At 34.0% G+C, this 18,714-nt stretch overlaps 2 protein-coding genes and 1 long non-coding RNA gene across 5 annotated transcripts; 1 reads left to right on the forward strand and 2 right to left on the reverse strand.

Annotated features, from left to right (window-relative positions):
* Window positions 1-2,440: 2,440 nt before the first annotated feature.
* LOC124409631 lies at window positions 2,441-6,857 on the reverse strand. The gene is made up of 3 exons (XM_046887374.1): window positions 6,705-6,857; window positions 3,175-4,410; window positions 2,441-3,131 (listed from the first exon to the last, which is right to left on the reverse strand). The coding sequence occupies exons 1-2, from the start codon at window positions 6,709-6,711 to the stop codon at window positions 3,182-3,184; spliced, it is 1,236 nt and encodes a 411-aa protein (XP_046743330.1). The 5' UTR covers window positions 6,712-6,857; the 3' UTR covers window positions 2,441-3,131; window positions 3,175-3,181.
* A 1,762-nt stretch (window positions 6,858-8,619) lies between these two features.
* Window positions 8,620-11,707, forward strand: LOC124409944. Of its 2 annotated transcripts, none has more exons than XR_006929555.1 (3): window positions 8,620-9,051; window positions 11,263-11,368; window positions 11,464-11,707. It is a non-coding gene; the product is annotated as an uncharacterized LOC124409944 (long non-coding RNA). The 2 variants fall into 2 exon arrangements; XR_006929556.1 differs by lacking the exon at window positions 8,620-9,051 and adding an exon at window positions 10,084-10,217.
* Window positions 10,120-17,728, reverse strand: LOC124409941 (biotin--protein ligase). 2 transcript variants are annotated; one of them, XM_046887920.1, is made up of 17 exons: window positions 17,583-17,728; window positions 16,826-17,034; window positions 16,500-16,648; window positions 16,117-16,287; window positions 15,883-16,036; window positions 15,710-15,775; window positions 15,266-15,463; window positions 14,812-15,154; window positions 14,572-14,706; window positions 14,145-14,471; window positions 13,141-13,492; window positions 12,359-12,541; window positions 12,087-12,219; window positions 11,435-11,595; window positions 11,239-11,353; window positions 10,921-11,134; window positions 10,120-10,703 (listed from the first exon to the last, which is right to left on the reverse strand). In XM_046887920.1, exons 2-17 carry the CDS (start codon window positions 16,977-16,979, stop codon window positions 10,532-10,534), a joined length of 3,027 nt encoding a protein of 1,008 aa, XP_046743876.1. In that variant the 5' UTR covers window positions 16,980-17,034; window positions 17,583-17,728; the 3' UTR covers window positions 10,120-10,531. The 2 variants fall into 2 exon arrangements, with proteins under 2 accessions (XP_046743876.1, XP_046743877.1); XM_046887921.1 differs by having other exon boundaries at window positions 16,826-17,031; window positions 17,583-17,707.
* Between the last annotated feature and the right edge of the window lie 986 nt (window positions 17,729-18,714).

The raw sequence follows: 18,714 nt of genomic DNA on the forward strand, positions 1-18,714 counted from the left end.
AAATTGTATTAAGAAATTGTGTGAATTTTAGTAATCAGGTACTTCTGTTGGAATGTGGGGTTGGAGCAACTGTCACTTGGTACAAAATTTATATACAAAATTAGTTTTATGCATTAATTTTAGTATCATATGTTGCACTTTATGCATCAGTTAGTACAAACAATAACATGTATGAATAGTTTTCCAAATGCTGCTTCGACTGATTTGTAATCATTAACCGAATATATTCTGCTTTATTCTTTCAATTTGGATACTTTCTAAGCAATCAGCATCATACATACATGTACAAAATATTCTACTTGCCAATCTCAGATATTTTCTATTATAAAGCTATACCTTAATTATTTGTCAACCCTGCATAAACCATAAATTCTACCCCGGTACATTACATACCAATTCGTGTAAGTCAGGGACTTGGTATATTCTTGTGATGTTTATAAGAATTGAAGTGAAATGTGCGAATTGTACATACTCACGTATACATAGTTAGATTGTGACATTTGTGCATAATATAGGATTATACTTATAAGGTGTTAGGTTTACATCTAGGCCTCACTTTTCACCCATATCACATTCTTCTGATTATACCTAATTGCACCCCATGTATTTGCATATTTACGTACAAAAATGGACAAAAAAAAATTTTTATGTCAAATATTTATGTTATCTGTTGCGTAGCCATATAGTATACAATGGCTATCAACTAGACTTCTTATAATGCATTCCATGCTAACTCACAGACAACGAACCTAGTTTTGCTAGCACAAAAAATAGAAAAAGTTCGATCGTCAAACTGTAATTCGTACAGAAATATCTGTGCAGCAGGATTCGTACCTATCCCCCTTTTTTTTTAAATTGTATGTACCACTCTTTGACAGTAATACTTTGTTGCTCTTTCATACTGATCTCATAGCAAGTATTGGAATTTATCTGTCAAGGTCTCGTAAATTTAATTGCTGTTTACATCTGGATAGTTGTTACATTGCTGCAGTACTCCACTGTCAAAGAATTGTACAAGTTATATTAAGTATTGTTAAACATTTTGTGTTTCCAATGTTTGTTATTAGAGAATCAATCTTTTTCTTTATATGTACATACGTATTGTGAGGTCAAGCAATTACACGAATAATTAATAAGACAGTGATTTGTGATGATTTTATTGCAGCTACATAGGTCAGGGAATTATATACTACTATCGGACTATTTAATTCTAATTAATAATTTTTATTACAAAAAATGTACACGAAAAGTTGACGGTACAGTTTTACACAGATTTTTTAAATTCATTTTTCATATATTTTACTTTGATTTACCTTCTTATGGAACTGCTTGTAAATTGAAGTATCATTTAAACATTTGCTGGAATTATTTTATCAGGAAGATTATAGTGAATTTCATATGGATGATACATTTCTTGTTTTGCTAGATGACTGTAATATTAATAATTATTAAGCGACTGCCATGACTGGCGAACAAGATTTCAATCTTCAGTTTTTGGATATGCAATTGATTTGGCATACCAGTTATGCTTAGAATTATCTTATTATATCTAAAACATCTAAGTATGGGTTCATGTACATGTCGTTTCTGATGAATTATTGGTACACCAAATAACAATATTACGAATACTTATATTTAGCATTAATGTTTCAATAATTATATTGTTCATGCACAGTAAAGGTTGAATTATGCTATCTGTAAATATTGTAATACCCGATATTAAAAAAAGGATATATTTAAATTAAAGTATTCACTATGTGTCGTCCTCTAATGTGCACATTTTATGTAGTCAATGATTGCAAACGGCATAAAGTGTTCGGCTTGCTGAATGTCTGCAATATGTAGGTGTCTCTAAAAAAGAAGTTTCCAAGGACATAAGGAAAAGGGCATTACCAATCCACACATTATATAACAACAGGATATATCGTTTTATTGAATAACAACACAAATAATACTTTGATTGGTCAAAAACATGCAAATATCAAATATTAATATAACAATGTTAGGTGTGTGTTAGAGTTTACATAGATTAAAAGTGTCATCGCAAAGTCAATTTTCAAGAAAGATTTAACGTCTTGCCTATCATTTAGATGTAAAAACATGTTATAGTGTAAATTTGACTGAAACAAATTATTTCATTTGGCGGAATCAATCAGATCTTCCAAGATACATTTACACATTCATGCCTAAGTATATTTTCTGTGTGAGGAATTTAAATTTATCCAATCTTATTCCACGTTACCACTATACTTTGAATCCCTCGTCAGAAAGTATATAAACTGGAAGTATTGCCCGTGATTTATAGGTGAATTGAACCGCGAATTTTCTAAAAACACAAGATCGAAAACTTCCAATTTCCTCAGCTCTACTCCTCATTTTTATAAATCATACTTTTAAGAGATTGTCCCCCCTAATTCGGGCTTACGAGTTTACTTTAAATTAACCAAAATTATTTTACCTATGAACTGTAATTATCAAAGTAAATGAGTATCAATGTGTGTAGAGTGGTATAATTATGAAATACCGCAACTCTGGATTAAATTTACACAATTATTGAATTATTTATGTCCATGAATATTACATATTGAAATGGATACATCGATACATACCTGTATAGATGCGTAACATTTGTCACAATGTGATTAATATATATAGTCGATCAAAAATAGTACAGTTTGATACTCACTACTAGTAATACAGGCTGGGTATTTGACTATTGAATTCTCAACTTTCTATAAAATCTGTAGTACGGCAAAAGCAAGTCCCTGTATAATGCTAGCATTCAAAGGCGTTTCTCCAGGTACGAAGGTGATCTTAATTTGTTGGTATCATTTCAAAGTTGAAAATTGAATCTAGGTATTGGTATTTGCCAAATTTGTAAACTCTGTACATCCATATTTCGAATCAAATGGTCAAATTTAGCCCGTATTTGCCTCATAGTACAAGCTAAGGGGAAGTTAGCTCTCTTCAACATTTGTCCTTTGATTTGATCTTGCATCTCTATTCATTGTTAAAGCTTCTTCGAGTCCTTTTGATTCTTGGCCTTTTAACTACGTGGTTTGGTTGAGCGTGTGATTCCGAAGAGCTTGCACTTTTCCAGTCAATAATACCCTTCAAATCCCTGATACTATACTGAAAATTATGCAAAAATCTGATTCAAAACTAAAAATGAAGTAATTGATCAATCAATCAACCATCGATTTTTATCAAAAATCTGTATAATGTGTAATAATTTTTTCTCAACTCTAATATTATTTCCAATAGCCGAGAAAGTTACATCTTTGCCCACGTCTTCCATATTTTTTATTATCCCTCTTGCTGATTGTATTACATTCGTCATACCAATACACTGTCCGAATTTAAGTGGGGCAGATTTCTTCACCTCTTCATCAAAACCTTCTCTAGTAAATTTTTCAGTGTCAACCTTTAACGATTTCAGTGAATTAATAAATGACTTATAGTAATAATCAAGCATATCTTCTAAATTTTTGTTCAATAATTCGTCTTGTACACTTGATAATAAAAAGAAAATTAGATCCTTGGTTCCAGAGCCGTAGTAACCAAGCTGAAAGTCAATTATTTTCATGCTTATTGGCTTAGAATTTTCGTCATATTTGAATAGCATATTGTTAGACCAATAATCACCATGCACCATTGTTCCCCATAGCTCTGATGGTTTTAAAAGTCTGTAATCAACCTCATAATCATATCTCAAAGTTTTATTAATACGATCAATGTATGGCTTTGCTTCTGGAAGTTCTTTTAAAGTATCGTGTACTTGTCTCAGCATATCTCTGATAGTCTCCATTGTTGAGTCATTTGAGACATGTACTAACGCAGGCATAACTGAATCTCTGAAGAATTCAGGATCTTTCAATTTCAAACCAATGGTTACCGCATGTAATTTTGCTAACTCTTCAATGGCAAGTTGGGTGTGTTCTAAATCGAAACCTAATAATCTATCTCGCATTGAGTACCCTTTAGGATTAAGATTTTCCAGCACTATAGCAGCCTGTTCGTCAAATAAATTTTGGTCATTCAATCCTAATCTGCCACCATAGTAAAGAGGGAACTTGAGAAGTTTATCGGGTTCTATACCACTTTCTATTTGTAGTTTTGTAAATTCAGGTACAATTTCTTTATAGAAGACAAGTTCCTTCCAGAACGAAACTGGACTATTAAACAAATTTATAAGATATTCCGTCGGGGGCGGTATTTTGGCAACTAGATTCAAAACCTCAGCTATGTTATTTTTCGTGATAGTCGCATCAATCCCGTATATTAAACTTCCGTAATTTTCTCCTGGGTTTGTGAGAGGTTTCCATACCACACTTTTAATCGTCATTTTTGGCCCGAGTGTTTCTTGTAGCAAATTATGTAATTCCTTTACTGGCAGTGCTGTCGGCATTTCTGAAATTATTCATAGAAAAAATAAAATACTATGATTTCAATACCTGCATAATCTCTGTACATGGCCTCACAATGTAATAAAAGTTTTGACCAACAGCGTCAAATAGTGAGAATATAAATAACTAAAATCTTCCGAGCTTCTTCTGTTTTGACCTTCGTAATTAGTATTGACTTTGTACAGTCTGTCCATATTCTTATGTCCTGAGTAATTGTCCTGTTAATATAATCTTGGAGTCACGATGTATAGCACAACATGCAAAGATTACTTAGTTGAACACTTGGATTGAATCTGCTTGCTTATAATTCTCCAATCAGTTAAATATAACATTATTCAATTTGTATAACAAGTAAATTGTCTTGACTAAGTATGGGGACTAAGTAACATTACACGCTACTCAACCAACGTCGGACCCTCACCATTATTTATTAGGTTTACAAATTTTTTTTCGATTGTCCCAATTCCAAGGCGGTACCCTGAATTTCTTGAAATTTTTTTAGTAAATTAGTTTTACTCATGACTTTGGAAATCCAAGGTGTCTTTGGCCGTAATTTGAAAATCCGAAAAAATTATATATTTGTACCGATCGTGTGAAAAGAAAAAAAAAAGAATTACAAAATATGTTTTTAACCATGCATGACCTCGGAGCGGTCTCGAATGATGAAAAAATACATGTTTCTAGAGTACTGGTGCATGTTATAGAGACTAACAAACCAAAAAAACTTTAGATGCCAGAACCACAAGAAAAGATTACTAAAACATGGTTTTTATGGGTTTTTTCAAGATTTTTAACATCGATCCCCAACTCTGACTTCAAATTCGTGTTCAACGGGAAAAAATACACCCGAGAAATACAGTCCAACCCCCAGCACCCCCCAGCAACCCCCAGTTATTTGCAATACCTTCAGTGTAAAAAAATCTTTTTGGATGGACGTGAAAAAATTCCTTAAAATCCTGGGACATGTATAAAAATATTAGAGCAGGAGCCCACAAAAGACTGACAGTTGGTTCCTTTTTTTCAATTTTTTTTCCTCATAAGCTCGAAAGAGTAGAAACAAATGCTGGCCCACTCTGGGTTTATGCTTAAAAATTTTCATATCTGACGCGAAATTTTTGAGAACTATTTCAGGTTTTCGAATTATGGCCACAGACATGGTGGTTTCAAAAACTCATAAGTAAAAGAAATTTAATCGGAAAATCTGAAATAATTTAGAGTACTGTTTTGGAGTTACGACAATAGCCTACAAATTTTTCCACGAAATCAAAAAAGGTGGAGGGTCCGACATTGGTTAAGTTAGTATGGCATGCCCCATATGCTAATCCGTCACGCGTCTGAATATGTATTCAACAGAAACGACTGTGTATTAGGTTCGTGGAAATGCATATTCAATTTTTTAATATGTCCTTGCTATTTTTTACTGCATTGTTTATTGAGTGTCTAGTGCAGATAACAAAATGCATCAAGATACAGCTTACGCTACATACATTATTATTCTAATAGGTATATCCTGATGCCTATACCCCAAAGGCTTAAAAATGGTTTTTAAGATAATAAACAGAATCAAAGTTCTCGGGTGTTTTATTACCTGAACTCCATTTATCTTTACACAGTACAATAGCAATTAACTTGAGCAGTTAACCACGTGTTGCTGAGATTTCTTGAAATGACTGTGGTAAGCGTCAATTTTATCCTGGGTTGAATAATTTTACGGTTTTAAAGTATACCTCACTTTGCCTACAAATGTAATTTTGATTGTAGAAGAAGTCCGCACAGCTCACCATCATTGGCAGAATAACCATATACAATGTTAACGCTTATTTGCATTAAGTAATTACTGCACTCATAACAGCTACAAGTATATTTCAAGTTCTAGACTTTGTATTCGTTAATTTTTTTATCACGTCACTGTCTGCTGCTATTATTTTGTCATGACTTTTCTCTAAAAATCTACGATTATCTGTAAAGAAACTTCTGTGAGAATGATATTTTTTCCATTCTTCATTACTTATGTTACCAAAATTTTTTGAATAACTCGTAACTTTCAAAATTTATTAAGAAACATGTAACGATATAATATTTCGAAAGAATGAACCCCACAGTATTTAATTAGAATAGTCAGAACGTATAACATGAATTTCGGTTTCAAAATTTCTGTTTTTACTCATAATCTTGTTATCGTATAATTTTTTGCAAAATTAATCGAGACAATACCTTGATATTTAATTAAATATCTCAATTTGGTTTATTGTTCAGTATTCGTATTTAGTTACTGTAAGTCGAAGTAGTTTAGCTTACCGTCCATTGAAAAACTTGACTACCAAATCAGAACCACTTCCTTTGGCGAATTAAATTCTTACACTACACCTCGGCTATTTCAGTACATCAACTACTTGATGATGAACGCAGTGGGGTAATGTCTACTCGATGTACTCCACAGTCGGCAGTGGTGACCTCCTTTCCCCCACCGTTCATGAGCACTTGTTTAGGATCATACACAGCTTAATAAACAGTATAATCAAAAAATTGCCCCCTCAGCTGATCGGATAAAAATGATAATAATCTTTTGTATTAAGGTTATCACATTTGAACTAATAATCTCTTGTTGCCAAAAAATGATTAAAATGATCATCAAATGTGTTTCGCTAAGATGTCAACGTGTCGTTCTCCTTAACACGATTAAGATGATTAGCTATTAATTTAATACCTACTGATTACATGATTTTGAACTTTTTCTGTTCTTGTTTTACTAATAATGACGCGATGAGTGTTTCAACTTACGATTCTACCTCAATTAATTCCTAACGAGCTGGTTCACATGTTTAAAAAGTTTTGAATGAGGACATCTTGTTATTTGATCTAATCTCAGAGGGATGTTCACATGGATCTTCTCAATATAGTTATTTTTTGGAAATTTTTATTAGGACTCAACGTATATGATCGACCAATCATCCCGACGCTTCGGAATTTGTCTTATGCCAAACCAGCCATTTCGTTAGCTTGATTGATATAGCTCATGTTACAAATTACTTGATAAAACGAATTCCAACTGCTGTGAAAATGAACTTAAAATTTACATTATGAACGCCGTATATTTTTCTAAATCCTCCGGTCTGTAAATGCATATTTGTATGTATTTCGACTTTGCAGCGATTTACAAAGAGTCTCCTCCCCGAAATGCGAAATATTCCAAAAATCATATATCTGATAATGTTGATCAAATGAGAAAACATCGAAATGTAACGCCAAATATTTTTATAATATTTTTTGAGAAAAAAATTAAGAAAATCATGTCTGAGCTTACTTGATTACAGCAAATAGTATTAAAACCCTTCATAATATTCATCTGATGTTAGACATTCCAAATTAACATTTCCATTGGGATAAAGCTGTTTGATATTCACTCGTGTATCTTTATATCAAAATAAAATAAAAGTAAATTTTTTTTTCTGGTATTTACACCTGCCCAGTAAACAGTCACATACTAACAATGAAAAATTGCTTTGTTATTGGAAGTTGCGATACTACAGTACAGTAATCCAATACCTCTGATTCACATGCTTATTTTCGTCGATTGACAATGAAAAAAATATAACAAAGTGTTTCTGTAATCATCGTTATCAAGTTACTTTCTTTTAACTGTCATCTTATCGGCTTTTGGTATAATTTCACGTGACTTTATTGCATTGATCTGAATTCTCTTCAGGTCATTGAAAGACAATTTGATCTGAACTCTGCAGTCTAAAATGTTGTACTGAATGTTCTATCAGGAAGTAGCAATAGGGCATTCACCTATTAGGGTCGTAATTATTTTAATCCTTATTTTTAGGTACCAATTCGCTTAAGGAATTTCAGGTAATTTTGGTAACCGTACAAATCTAAAATTCAAAGGTCGGAAATTATACGTTATTATTGTACGTTGTTTATTGTGTATTACAGCTGGATAATTGCTATACGATTTTTTTTTTGTATGAATCCAGATTTTATGTGATGGGTCTGAGAATGCTTTCATCTTCAGAGTTTGTTATTGCAACTCCCCGTCAAGAATATACATGCTTTCATGTTGAAATTAAAAAGTTTTTTTACCGACAATATCTTGGAGTGAACATAGATGTATTCGTGAAATGGGATATGGCTTACCTTATCTTTTAACCAATTCCTATTCTCTAGTTTTCAATTAGGTGAAAATAGTTTGACTGCAATTAATTGTTATGCAAGCATATTTGTATAGATGTTCAATATATCATACCATCACAGTACTGTATCTTAATTAAATACTGCTTAAGAGAAAAATATAACTTCATCAAAGTCAAATATCTAGCACGACAGAGAAGGCTGATAACCGTTAAATAAAACGTTTAAATTAAAATATTTTAATAATATTAAAATACACTAATTAATATAGGCATTAATATAACAACAGAATATCATTTTATTACATAACATTGATAATAATTGAATGTATCCAGTTCATACAAACAAATAATACATGGAGATGCATAAATTTAGTACATTCGTGAGAGCTTAATAAATTTTGACTACCTTACTTATAATATAAATGACTTTTATAAACGACTCTTCAAAACGTTTATAGGTAGCACTTGAGACACTTGACTTCGACTTAACGCAGATATTGTTTATAAAGGTATGACTCTGAATAGATGTATACCATTATTCTTCATATTCATTTTTCATATTCTTGGTATACATTTTTATAGCTTGTTTTTTTCCTGCTTCCTTCAGACTAAATCTCTTCATAGGGTGTTTCATCGAAGCAATTGAGGTGACAATATCATTCGAAATTATTTCACGATCTCCAAAATCACTTTAAAATCTTCGATATCACACTGAAGTTGGTAATATTTAAATAAAATTTTGTATTAGTAACCATCGAGGTAATCATAGTAGTCATGATAAATCATTCAGGATTACAGAATCTCTTTGTAATCTTAAAAATTCATATGAAATTATTATAAATCATGAGAAATCACACAATCCAAGTAAAATTCATTTGTCAAGCAATGACTCGTAATCACGATGTCAATACTTGCTCCGATGAAACATCTCTTGAATCCCTCTAGAGAGGATGAGTTTTTCTAAATTTATATTACTTTTTTTTGTATATTATAATTAATTTCTATTTTTCACCACTGGCTCCTATTAAGAGTGTGGAATGAAAGGGAAGATAATGACCGACTTGTTACAACTAAGATTTTAAACTATGGCCTCCATAGCCAGATTTAAACTACGATTACAGACGTTACTTATGTCATGGATATTTCTGGATTTTTAGAATCCCGTGGAACACATTCAGAGAAATGGAATGTACTTTTATGATATGATAATGTAAAAGCATAATTATGGGAATTTTTCAAATAATACTCGTGCTTTTCTACACCAGTCCGTAGAAAAATTCCTAGTACTCCATTAATGTACATTTGATTAACCTCTTCCCCTACGATTTAAGTTCATTTCGCGCGGGCTCATGATGAGCAGCAGAGTCAGTCACGCTTGCAAATACCACAGTTCTCACTTGTGACTCTCATGTTTGGCCTGATTGACGTAGCACGAGTCTCACACGTGGTTGTAGGGTAAAGGGTTAATGCAAAATTTTTTTTGGAACATTACGATTGATGTTACAAATGCGAAGCGGAATGCTGGAACAATTATTCAAATATTCAACAAATTCTCCAACATGGGGTTCTTTTTTTTCTTTAATAAGTTATAAATTTGTTTCAACTACATAACAACCTAATCGTACAAAACTGTAAAAATGCACCAACCCGACGTATAAATGCCAATTGAAGATAGGTAAGTCACTATTCAAATTACTATTTGAATCCACAACCATAATTGGACTTCCATTACTTATTTTGGTTTTTTAATGTTTTACTTCTTCCCACATAAGGTCTGATACATCAATTTAATTTCTAGTCTAGCATTATTTCAGTAGTAACATCGAACAACAAAGAAATTGTATAGATAAGGTGTTTAAGAGGTGTGAAAACTCACAGCCGATTCTTTGCGAAGCTAGAAAGTAAATTATGCCAACAATAAATAATAAATATTGCACTACCCCCGGCACGTTATCTGTACTCTCTTTTGAATCTTGGGCTGAATGTTTACTATTTCGGGGCAATCAGTCCTTTGAGAATATCAAAACTATTACCATCCGGATGCACGGTAAAAATTTCTCCGCCTTTATCACAAACTTGCAAAAATCCGTAATCATCAATTCCCAATATTTTCGCCTCTTGTGATGTTCCTTCTGGTGAGACTACCATGACTTCAGCATCACTGCAAATAATTGAATATATTTATATATATCCCAAAACAATAAATATTACTTAAATATGACGTTCGTGAAAATTTCTTTGATAGAAAATTTGTACATGCAATTTTTACCGTTATCTATTAAATTTGAGTTTTGTTATTAGATAAGCTGATTCGGCTGTTAACGTTATTATATAAGAACCTCAACTACGGAAGTCAGTAATTTACAAAGTCCACTTACGTATGCATCCAATATTCATAGTAAATCTCATAGAAGTGATTCATGTTGCCAGTTTGAACAACGTTTAATATCCTCTCCAGTTCACTGAATACAAGAGCAAAGTACCTTTCAGCAGTCAATATTGGCAAATTGGTACTGTACTGATCATTATGACGAGTGATCAAGTCATTGATGCAGCATGTCGGCTCACTGTTGGATAAATTCACTCCAACACCTTAAAACAAAATTGCCAGACACGCGGACCGATTTTTCACAATTTCTATTACTCTTACAGCAATTTTAGATACTGTGTGCAAATCACTTGTAATTAATAATTACCAATATTGCAAATTGCCATTTCAGATTCAATCAACGACGTCACTATTAAACCTCCAATTTTGGCCGTACTACCAGCATAAATATCATTTGGCCATTTCAATCTCAGATCTATGTCCTAGAAAAATGACATGTGAGTGAATATTTATTTGGAATACTCAATGTTATATTTTTAAAGATTGAAATTGCTAAAACAAACCTCATAGCCTGGAATAGATTTTATTGCAGAGACTATTGCAGCAGCAACTAAATGCTGGATGAGTGATAACCGCCCACCTAATATCGAATTTAATGCAATATGTAACTGCAATGTGAACATTCCACAACCTTTTGGACTCAGCCACACATTCTTGCTCCGCCCTATTATACATGAAAGTATCAACTTATTAATATACTTGACAGCTCAACTATCAGAAATTTGGATCAGTTATCTATGATGAGTAGATAAAAACAAGACGGGTTGGTTTGAAAATGGTTTTCAGTTCCATGTACGAATAAGTACAATAGAACCCCGATTAACTGGGCTGCTTGGAACTGATGGATCCACAGATAAATGAAATCACGGTTTATGCAAATTATAAATAATTACTGATCGAACGACTAGTGACTACCGAGCATGCAATGCAATACAAGAACTACATGTTCAGTTAGCACGTTAGCCTGTTTCAAGATAAGCACCAACGCGGTGAGCGTATCGAGAGTTCGGACGAGTTTCTGCCTGGAGCAAGTTACCGTAACCTGGTTGCTCTTGCGAAGTACGGAGGCGCTCGAGACTACCCTGTTAATCTGCTCCTTGGTTAAGCCAACCCCGATTAATCGGGGTTCTATTGTTGTTGATTTTTTAAACTTACCTTGTCCGCTAATCTGCTGACATGGAATTACAGCCAGTCCATGATGTAGTTGACAATTTGCTACGACATCCATTGATGATGTCATTACATCAGCATATATCACTAAGCGGCCCAGTTCTTCTGAACTTAAATTCTGAGAGAACCCATTTTTTTTTTCAGTTCCAGAGTTGATACCAAAAATTAAAGTTCAAACTTTTTGCTACTGTTTTGAAAAAAATGTATGCGTGCTAAATTCTAATACACATATTCTCAAATAAATTGTGTAAGTTTACCTCAAAATATTCGACGGTAGAAAAATTATCTGGACACTGGTGAATCATTACTGGTAAAAGCGACGCTGATGCAGAAATGCCCTCCGTGCTTCTTCCACAAAACTGAATCTCCAATTTTCCAGTTTTTATTATGTCATTCGGTAGCATCCTATCTTTTAACTTCTCCAGCATTTCTAACTTAAGCTGCATAATGGACAATGTAGATTACTCTGATTTGGTGCGACGGGTTGGAATGCATGCTTACAGTAAAACTACTTAGGTTCATTACTGATACACAGAGTTCACTAAGTGTACTGTGTATTATCAATCTTCCAGTGCACCTGCGGACAGGTTAAATACTCTAAGCTAACATTAATTGTGCTCAATTTTTCAATTATTCCAACAGTGCAAGATGATGAGATTCTTGATGAGTTGCCGATGCTAGCAGCTACGCTTTGAAATGTTTACAGCGATTGAGTCACTAATAAATTTCTGTTAATGTCCGAACTGTTCAATAAATAAAAAAAATTACATTTTCTTATATTCAAAGCTCAAATGACTTTTCACCTATTAAATATCTTTGAAGCTGTACAAAAAAATCTAACCCATTTACACGTTTCTACATAGACATGAATTGTCCTCAAGTTTAATTGTGAAATCTTGTTTGAGAGATATGACAGAAAATTGCCAAAAAGGGCGCCTAATCGAGGAAAAAATAAGATTATTATGAATGGGTGTACCACTTTGTGTAATGAGTAAAAGTAGAACAAATATATTCCAAAATTTGTTTTAAGAGTACATACCTCGTGTCGCCCCAAGAAAAAACCAGGGCTATAAGCTGGAAGTATACGGGGTTCGGAACAGACATCCATTCCAAGATGGGAGCTTAGCAAATCACTGAATATTTCAAGTCTTGCTGAATTACTCTGTTTTAGAGCTGAAAATTTGCTCTCTTCAAATTCATACTGTGAGGGATCCACTTCCAGATGAATCTGCGAAAATACAGCTTTGCCACCAGTAGCTGGAAGATTAGCCAGTAGAAGACTCGGTGTGTGCCATGTTTCTTCAGTTCCTAATACTCTCACATGGAAAGTGTGCGTTTTGCCTGCTTTATCACGAACATTTGCTGAGGCAGGCGTCATCGGTGCGGAAACTCTAATGAAGGTAATTGTTGGATCCTCAATCAAGTCACAGAGAGCATGATCAAGACAGTCTAGGGATGCATAACAAGGAGATGTGCGCAGCTTATAGAGAAAGCTGGAATTTTCGTGCAAGATATTCACATTTACTCCTATTTCTTGCAAAGTACATTGAGTACATGATTGGGTAAAATGGAATATAATAGTAGAATGCAAAATAAAATGTCATTTATAATGTTATATGGCTAAAGAACATATATGTTCCCAAATCATGGCGGATAATATCCGATCATACATCATAATGATCGGTTGAATTTGAAAATAAGTATTTTACAAGGCCTACCTGCGATTGAGAAATGCAAAAAGATGTTCAGACAGTGTTAGAACAAAACAAGAAGCCAGATGCACATTCACACAATAGATTATAACCATACAAACGTTTTTGTGATCAATATATGGGTTTTATCCTACATTTGCATTTTCTTTAGAATCGTTATACTCCTCATGTAACCCATTGTTACAAGTTAACAAGTATTACATTTAATATAACTGATTCACTTAATTTCAGTGTGATACTAATTGTGCCAAAATTGAAATAAAATTCGTTTACTGAGCTACGCACATTTCCGTTGAAACCTGAATCATTAATAATAAACCCAGAAGCTTACTTGACATCTTCATGATCTTGGGAAAACCTGGATTTTGCAGGAGACGCTTGATAGCAAAAAATATGATGCATCATGCGGACATGTTTCCATTTGCCATATGAAAAGCGAACGAGCTCATGTTCGCGTACTTCAGCTGTCTTGAATGTTGGCAATAACGTATGGAGCGTATCAGAGCATAGAGCGAGTAGCCTCCCACCTCGCACCATGTACTCAACCAGCTGAGACGCAACATCCACTCCAACATTTCCACATACAACTACTAATCTGGCTTGATCCATCCAGACATCACTACGTGCTTCGTCACTAGACAGTGTGTATATCGTGTACCTAAAAATATTCGATTATTCAGTTTTCAAAGATAAAACTCAAAGTTTTACTATAACAGTCGACTGCAATAACGTTTTCGGAAATGTAATTCTCAACCTACTTATTCCTATTCAGAATAGATTCCAGCACACGCTTCACATTATCGATGGCAATGGTACTGTCTGCATATAGAAGTATGTTTGGAGGTTTGGCATAATTCCCTGATCCAGTGACTGCTTTCTTTGATGGTGAATAGCTGCGATTTTAAACTCTTTAAGACACAGTTAAAGTCATCTTTGATTTATACTAGCATAAGTGAAATTTTTCAGGCTATAGCTATCTGGCATTGCAATTAACTCACTTTGCTGTACTGGTGAGCGGCAGTGACTTTGGTGATGGTATTTTAGTAGGACAATCACTCGGTACTACATCCAAACATTCTGGTGGAATCGAGTCAATAACTACGACAGATTTCGTCAGATTTGATTCAACAGAATCAACTAAAGTAAGGTCGTGGGATTTCGATGGGCTTGGACTAGCAGACAAGACCGTTGGTGTATCCAATGACGATGTAGGACTACATTCTAAGGAACCACTCAATTCTTGCGATAATCTTAATACTGTCCCATTGATAATTGCAGATGCAGATGCCGGGGTAGGTGGCGGTGTTGAAGGAAAAGGCGCATCTGATGTACTCTGTGTAGCTTGAAGTTGAGAAATAAATAAATATACAGTATATTGCATTTGGATTATGAGCTACGAGGTGTGAAAAATGGGACTGAATTGGTAGGAAAGCTAGAACTAATTGTACGTACCTACTGCATCTGAAGGTATTGTAATTTCCAAGATTGTTGGAGCATGAAGTGTGGGAATCTCATTTCCAGGGGATATACAAATTCCTGGTGTTTCTTCCACCTCAATAGGTATTCCTTGCTGTGATACTATCCTGGCAGTACTACTAAATATTCGTAGATTTTTCACTTGAGCATTCCATTGTGCTTTACCTATCAACTCTGAAAGTGGATATGAACAAAAAATTAATATACCACATGAATAGATTAGATAAGAAAAGAATTGAAAAGTAGTTCTTTCCCATTGATTAGCATGATCAAATACGTGATATTAGATTTCTAGAGACGAATGATATCAAAGACCAATAACAGAAGTAAACAACGAATCTACTGGCTTTTCATAGTTTTATGTATAGTTGATAAAGGTCCGATATTTGTAACATCAAACAGTACAAAATGCTGGCTTACTGTTCTTATGAAATAATTCAAGCTTATCACTGTTGTAAACACATGGCTTCCCATCGACCACTACAGCTATGGAAAAATAAAGATGAGACAAATTTTAGCATATGAGATTGGCAATCTTCAGCTTTATTCATATTTCAGTAGTGTGTAATGCTTAATGAACTAGTTCAACTTACATTGTACACGAGTTAAACAAAGCCCATTATTGATGAACTGTTGTCCGTGCATCAATGCTGTACACAATTTGGTCAGATAATCTAAATCCATTTCAAGTATAAGGGATATGTATTTGTTCGATGTCCAGGCCACGACTGTGCCATAATCCTCAAGCTATATGTAATGATTAATACAATGGTTTCAAGAATATTTGGCAATTAAGACTCGCAATAGATCATAGTGGTATACTTTACCTTTGTTGCTTTAATAGATGCGGTAGGATTATAATGATCTAATTCAGCTTCTACAAGCACATGCATCCTACATTCTCCGAGAGATGCATCTTTACTGTAGTTGTGCATACATAAAGGAAACATTGTCTTTCCAAGAGGGAACTTTAGCCAGTCTGACACATTTACTTTTTGCTGTAGGAAAAAAGGTTGTATCAAAATTAGATCAAGGTTCATCAACATTTCTAAAATTTAAAGCCATACATGAATACAAACAAAATTTTGAATTACAAGATTTCAATTTCAAGCCTAACGTTACCCACAAAAAGTTCTATTACTTGATATAATGTATTTTTAGATGTTTTTAAAAATGCTGTATTTCCTAAAGGAAAACCAGCAATACATACTTGTGGGTATACGGAGCATAGTTGTTTATCGCCTTGATACCAAAGAAGATCCCCTAGTTTAGCAAGACTTCTGTTGCTGCATAATTCTGAACTGAGACTCTCAGTGCTACCGTTGCTCTGACTGGATGCAGTTTTTACTACACTGGATTCTTCGAATAAGGTAATCGCAAAATTAGACTCCTTAAATGTTTCTAAGTACAGAACTGAGACTAAATCCAACTGTGTTAAATAATTATAGCCTTGGTTCAATCTACTTCTTTATCGTTATCATATGTTCCAGCTTAATTTTACAACTTTGGGACAATTTTTTTGCTTCACATATTTACCTTGCTTTATACAACCAGTGGAATTGATGTAAAATGCTATGGTTGGAGTAGGAGAATTTGTATTTTGGAGAATAGCAGCTAGGCGTGTTCTCAGCGACGATAGCCTCCAGGCTTGAACCCATGTTGCCACCATGTAGAAGAATGTTAAGATCATCGTAGAGCAAACACGTATTTAATGGTGTCGCAGCCTGGCATAGATCGCTGATCTACTAAGAAAGTATAATTCAAGCAAAATTGACTATCAACTGCACAAATCAGATAAAACAAAAATTATCACTGAGGTAAATATAATTACAGTGGCTGATGGGTCAAGTGGTAAAAACGAAAAAAGGGGTTAAAATTTGAATAACAAATTATACATGTATACTAAATATGCAGCCTGCCAGTCACTTTTACATAACATTGCAACTCCAATCCATTTTACGGGATTAAGAAAAACTTAATTACTGACAACTGGTTAGAAAAAAACACTATTGATTACACAACCCTCTGTTTCCGACGGTGGTTTGATTCCGCATTCGTTATTATCGTAAAATTATCGTGTAATAAAAATAAGTCTGACATTGGTTGCGTCAAAAGCCGATAATCAGCAAATTCCGCATACAAAGTATAAATTTCCAGTTAACGAGAGTTAACAGAAATAGTAAACATCGATTGATTGAATGAGGGTAAAACCCATGATCACGATTGATAAAAAACAAAAATATCTGCACGATTTATTGATAATACCTGTTAATTTATTTTATTATTGATATACCTTTTATGCACAGTTTCCGACCTAGGCAACGCCGTACATTTTTACTAAAACCGACCGACGATCTGCACGATCAATTTATGCGGCAGCGCAGTAAAGGGTACCGGCAAACTCTTGACACGTACATTGCTGATGGTAATTAGGCATGTGCGCATGTATGTAAAGCTGAATAGGTTGTGGTTGTACCAATATAATATTTCTCCTCTTCTTACATTCCTTGAAATCCAACGCTTCCAAAGGCTCCGCGAAACAATTAATTAAATGTATTGTTCAGTTCATTAGAATACAGTAAAACAAAGTAGTTATATCGAGGGTAAAAAGTCGATTTTAAAAATTAAATGGGCTAGTGGCAACAATGACATTGGTTCGTCGTGGAAAAACCAGGGGACTTGTTTCCCAACATGCTATAAGTTCCCAACATAATGGTCTACGAAAAGTGTCCTCTAGAGTTAGACAAGAAGGGAACGAGGTGGAGGTCAACTGCTCTCTCTTTCTAAGAATTTTATTAAATAAATACAATAATTAATACATCACAAGAAAAAAAAACTAGCAATTTCGGTCGCGGGTCACAAAATTATTAATCGAGGTTCCTGCCTCTATCAATATCGTCACCCGATTGTACGTACAATACATACAACAAATGATATGGATACATTTTTTATTTATCTAACGCTTGTTTGTGGTCGAAATTATTCATTTGGGTCCCTATAAGTTTGTTAATTCAATTAATGTTCATTTTATGGCAAATCCGCATCCACAGTGCCCGCGCCAAAATTTGTGTTGGCCTAGTACGTTAAGGGGCCTAAATCATATTGCCACACTCCTGGTTAGAAGGAGACGGAGATTAACCTCCACCGGTCGCTATCTCTTTCTACTAGCTAGTCATATTCTACCAGCCTAAGTGTAGTCCACACTATACGTCGATGATAAAATCATTTAATCAAAACGTCGGTAGCACCAATCTGTAGTCGTGTTCTGCAGTGCCGGTAGAGCTTGTTGAGATTGTCGGTAACATTATTATCGATCTGAGTCCCATGATGTCGATGTTTTAGGAAATAAAGTTTTTGAATCTTGTCTAATGCCAAATTTTTCTTAATACGTATTTCATTGCATCGAAGCTTGTCAATGTGTCGTG

The sequence above is a fragment of the Diprion similis genome, chromosome 8, assembly GCF_021155765.1.
Source record: "Diprion similis isolate iyDipSimi1 chromosome 8, iyDipSimi1.1, whole genome shotgun sequence".
Classification (NCBI taxonomy): domain Eukaryota; kingdom Metazoa; phylum Arthropoda; class Insecta; order Hymenoptera; family Diprionidae; genus Diprion; species Diprion similis.

Excerpts from the sequence above, each read along its gene's own strand:
- LOC124409941 (XM_046887920.1), bottom strand. The coding sequence starts at position 16,979 with ATGATCTTAACATTCTTCTACATGGTGGCAACATGGGTTCAAGCCTGG. Across the intron at positions 14,472-14,571 it reads TCTATTCTGAATAGGAATAA|GTACACGATATACACACTGT; the intron begins GTAGGTTGAGAA and ends GAATATTTTTAG. Across the intron at positions 11,135-11,238 it reads AATGGCAATTTGCAATATTG|GTGTTGGAGTGAATTTATCC; the intron begins GTAATTATTAAT and ends TTTTGTTTTAAG.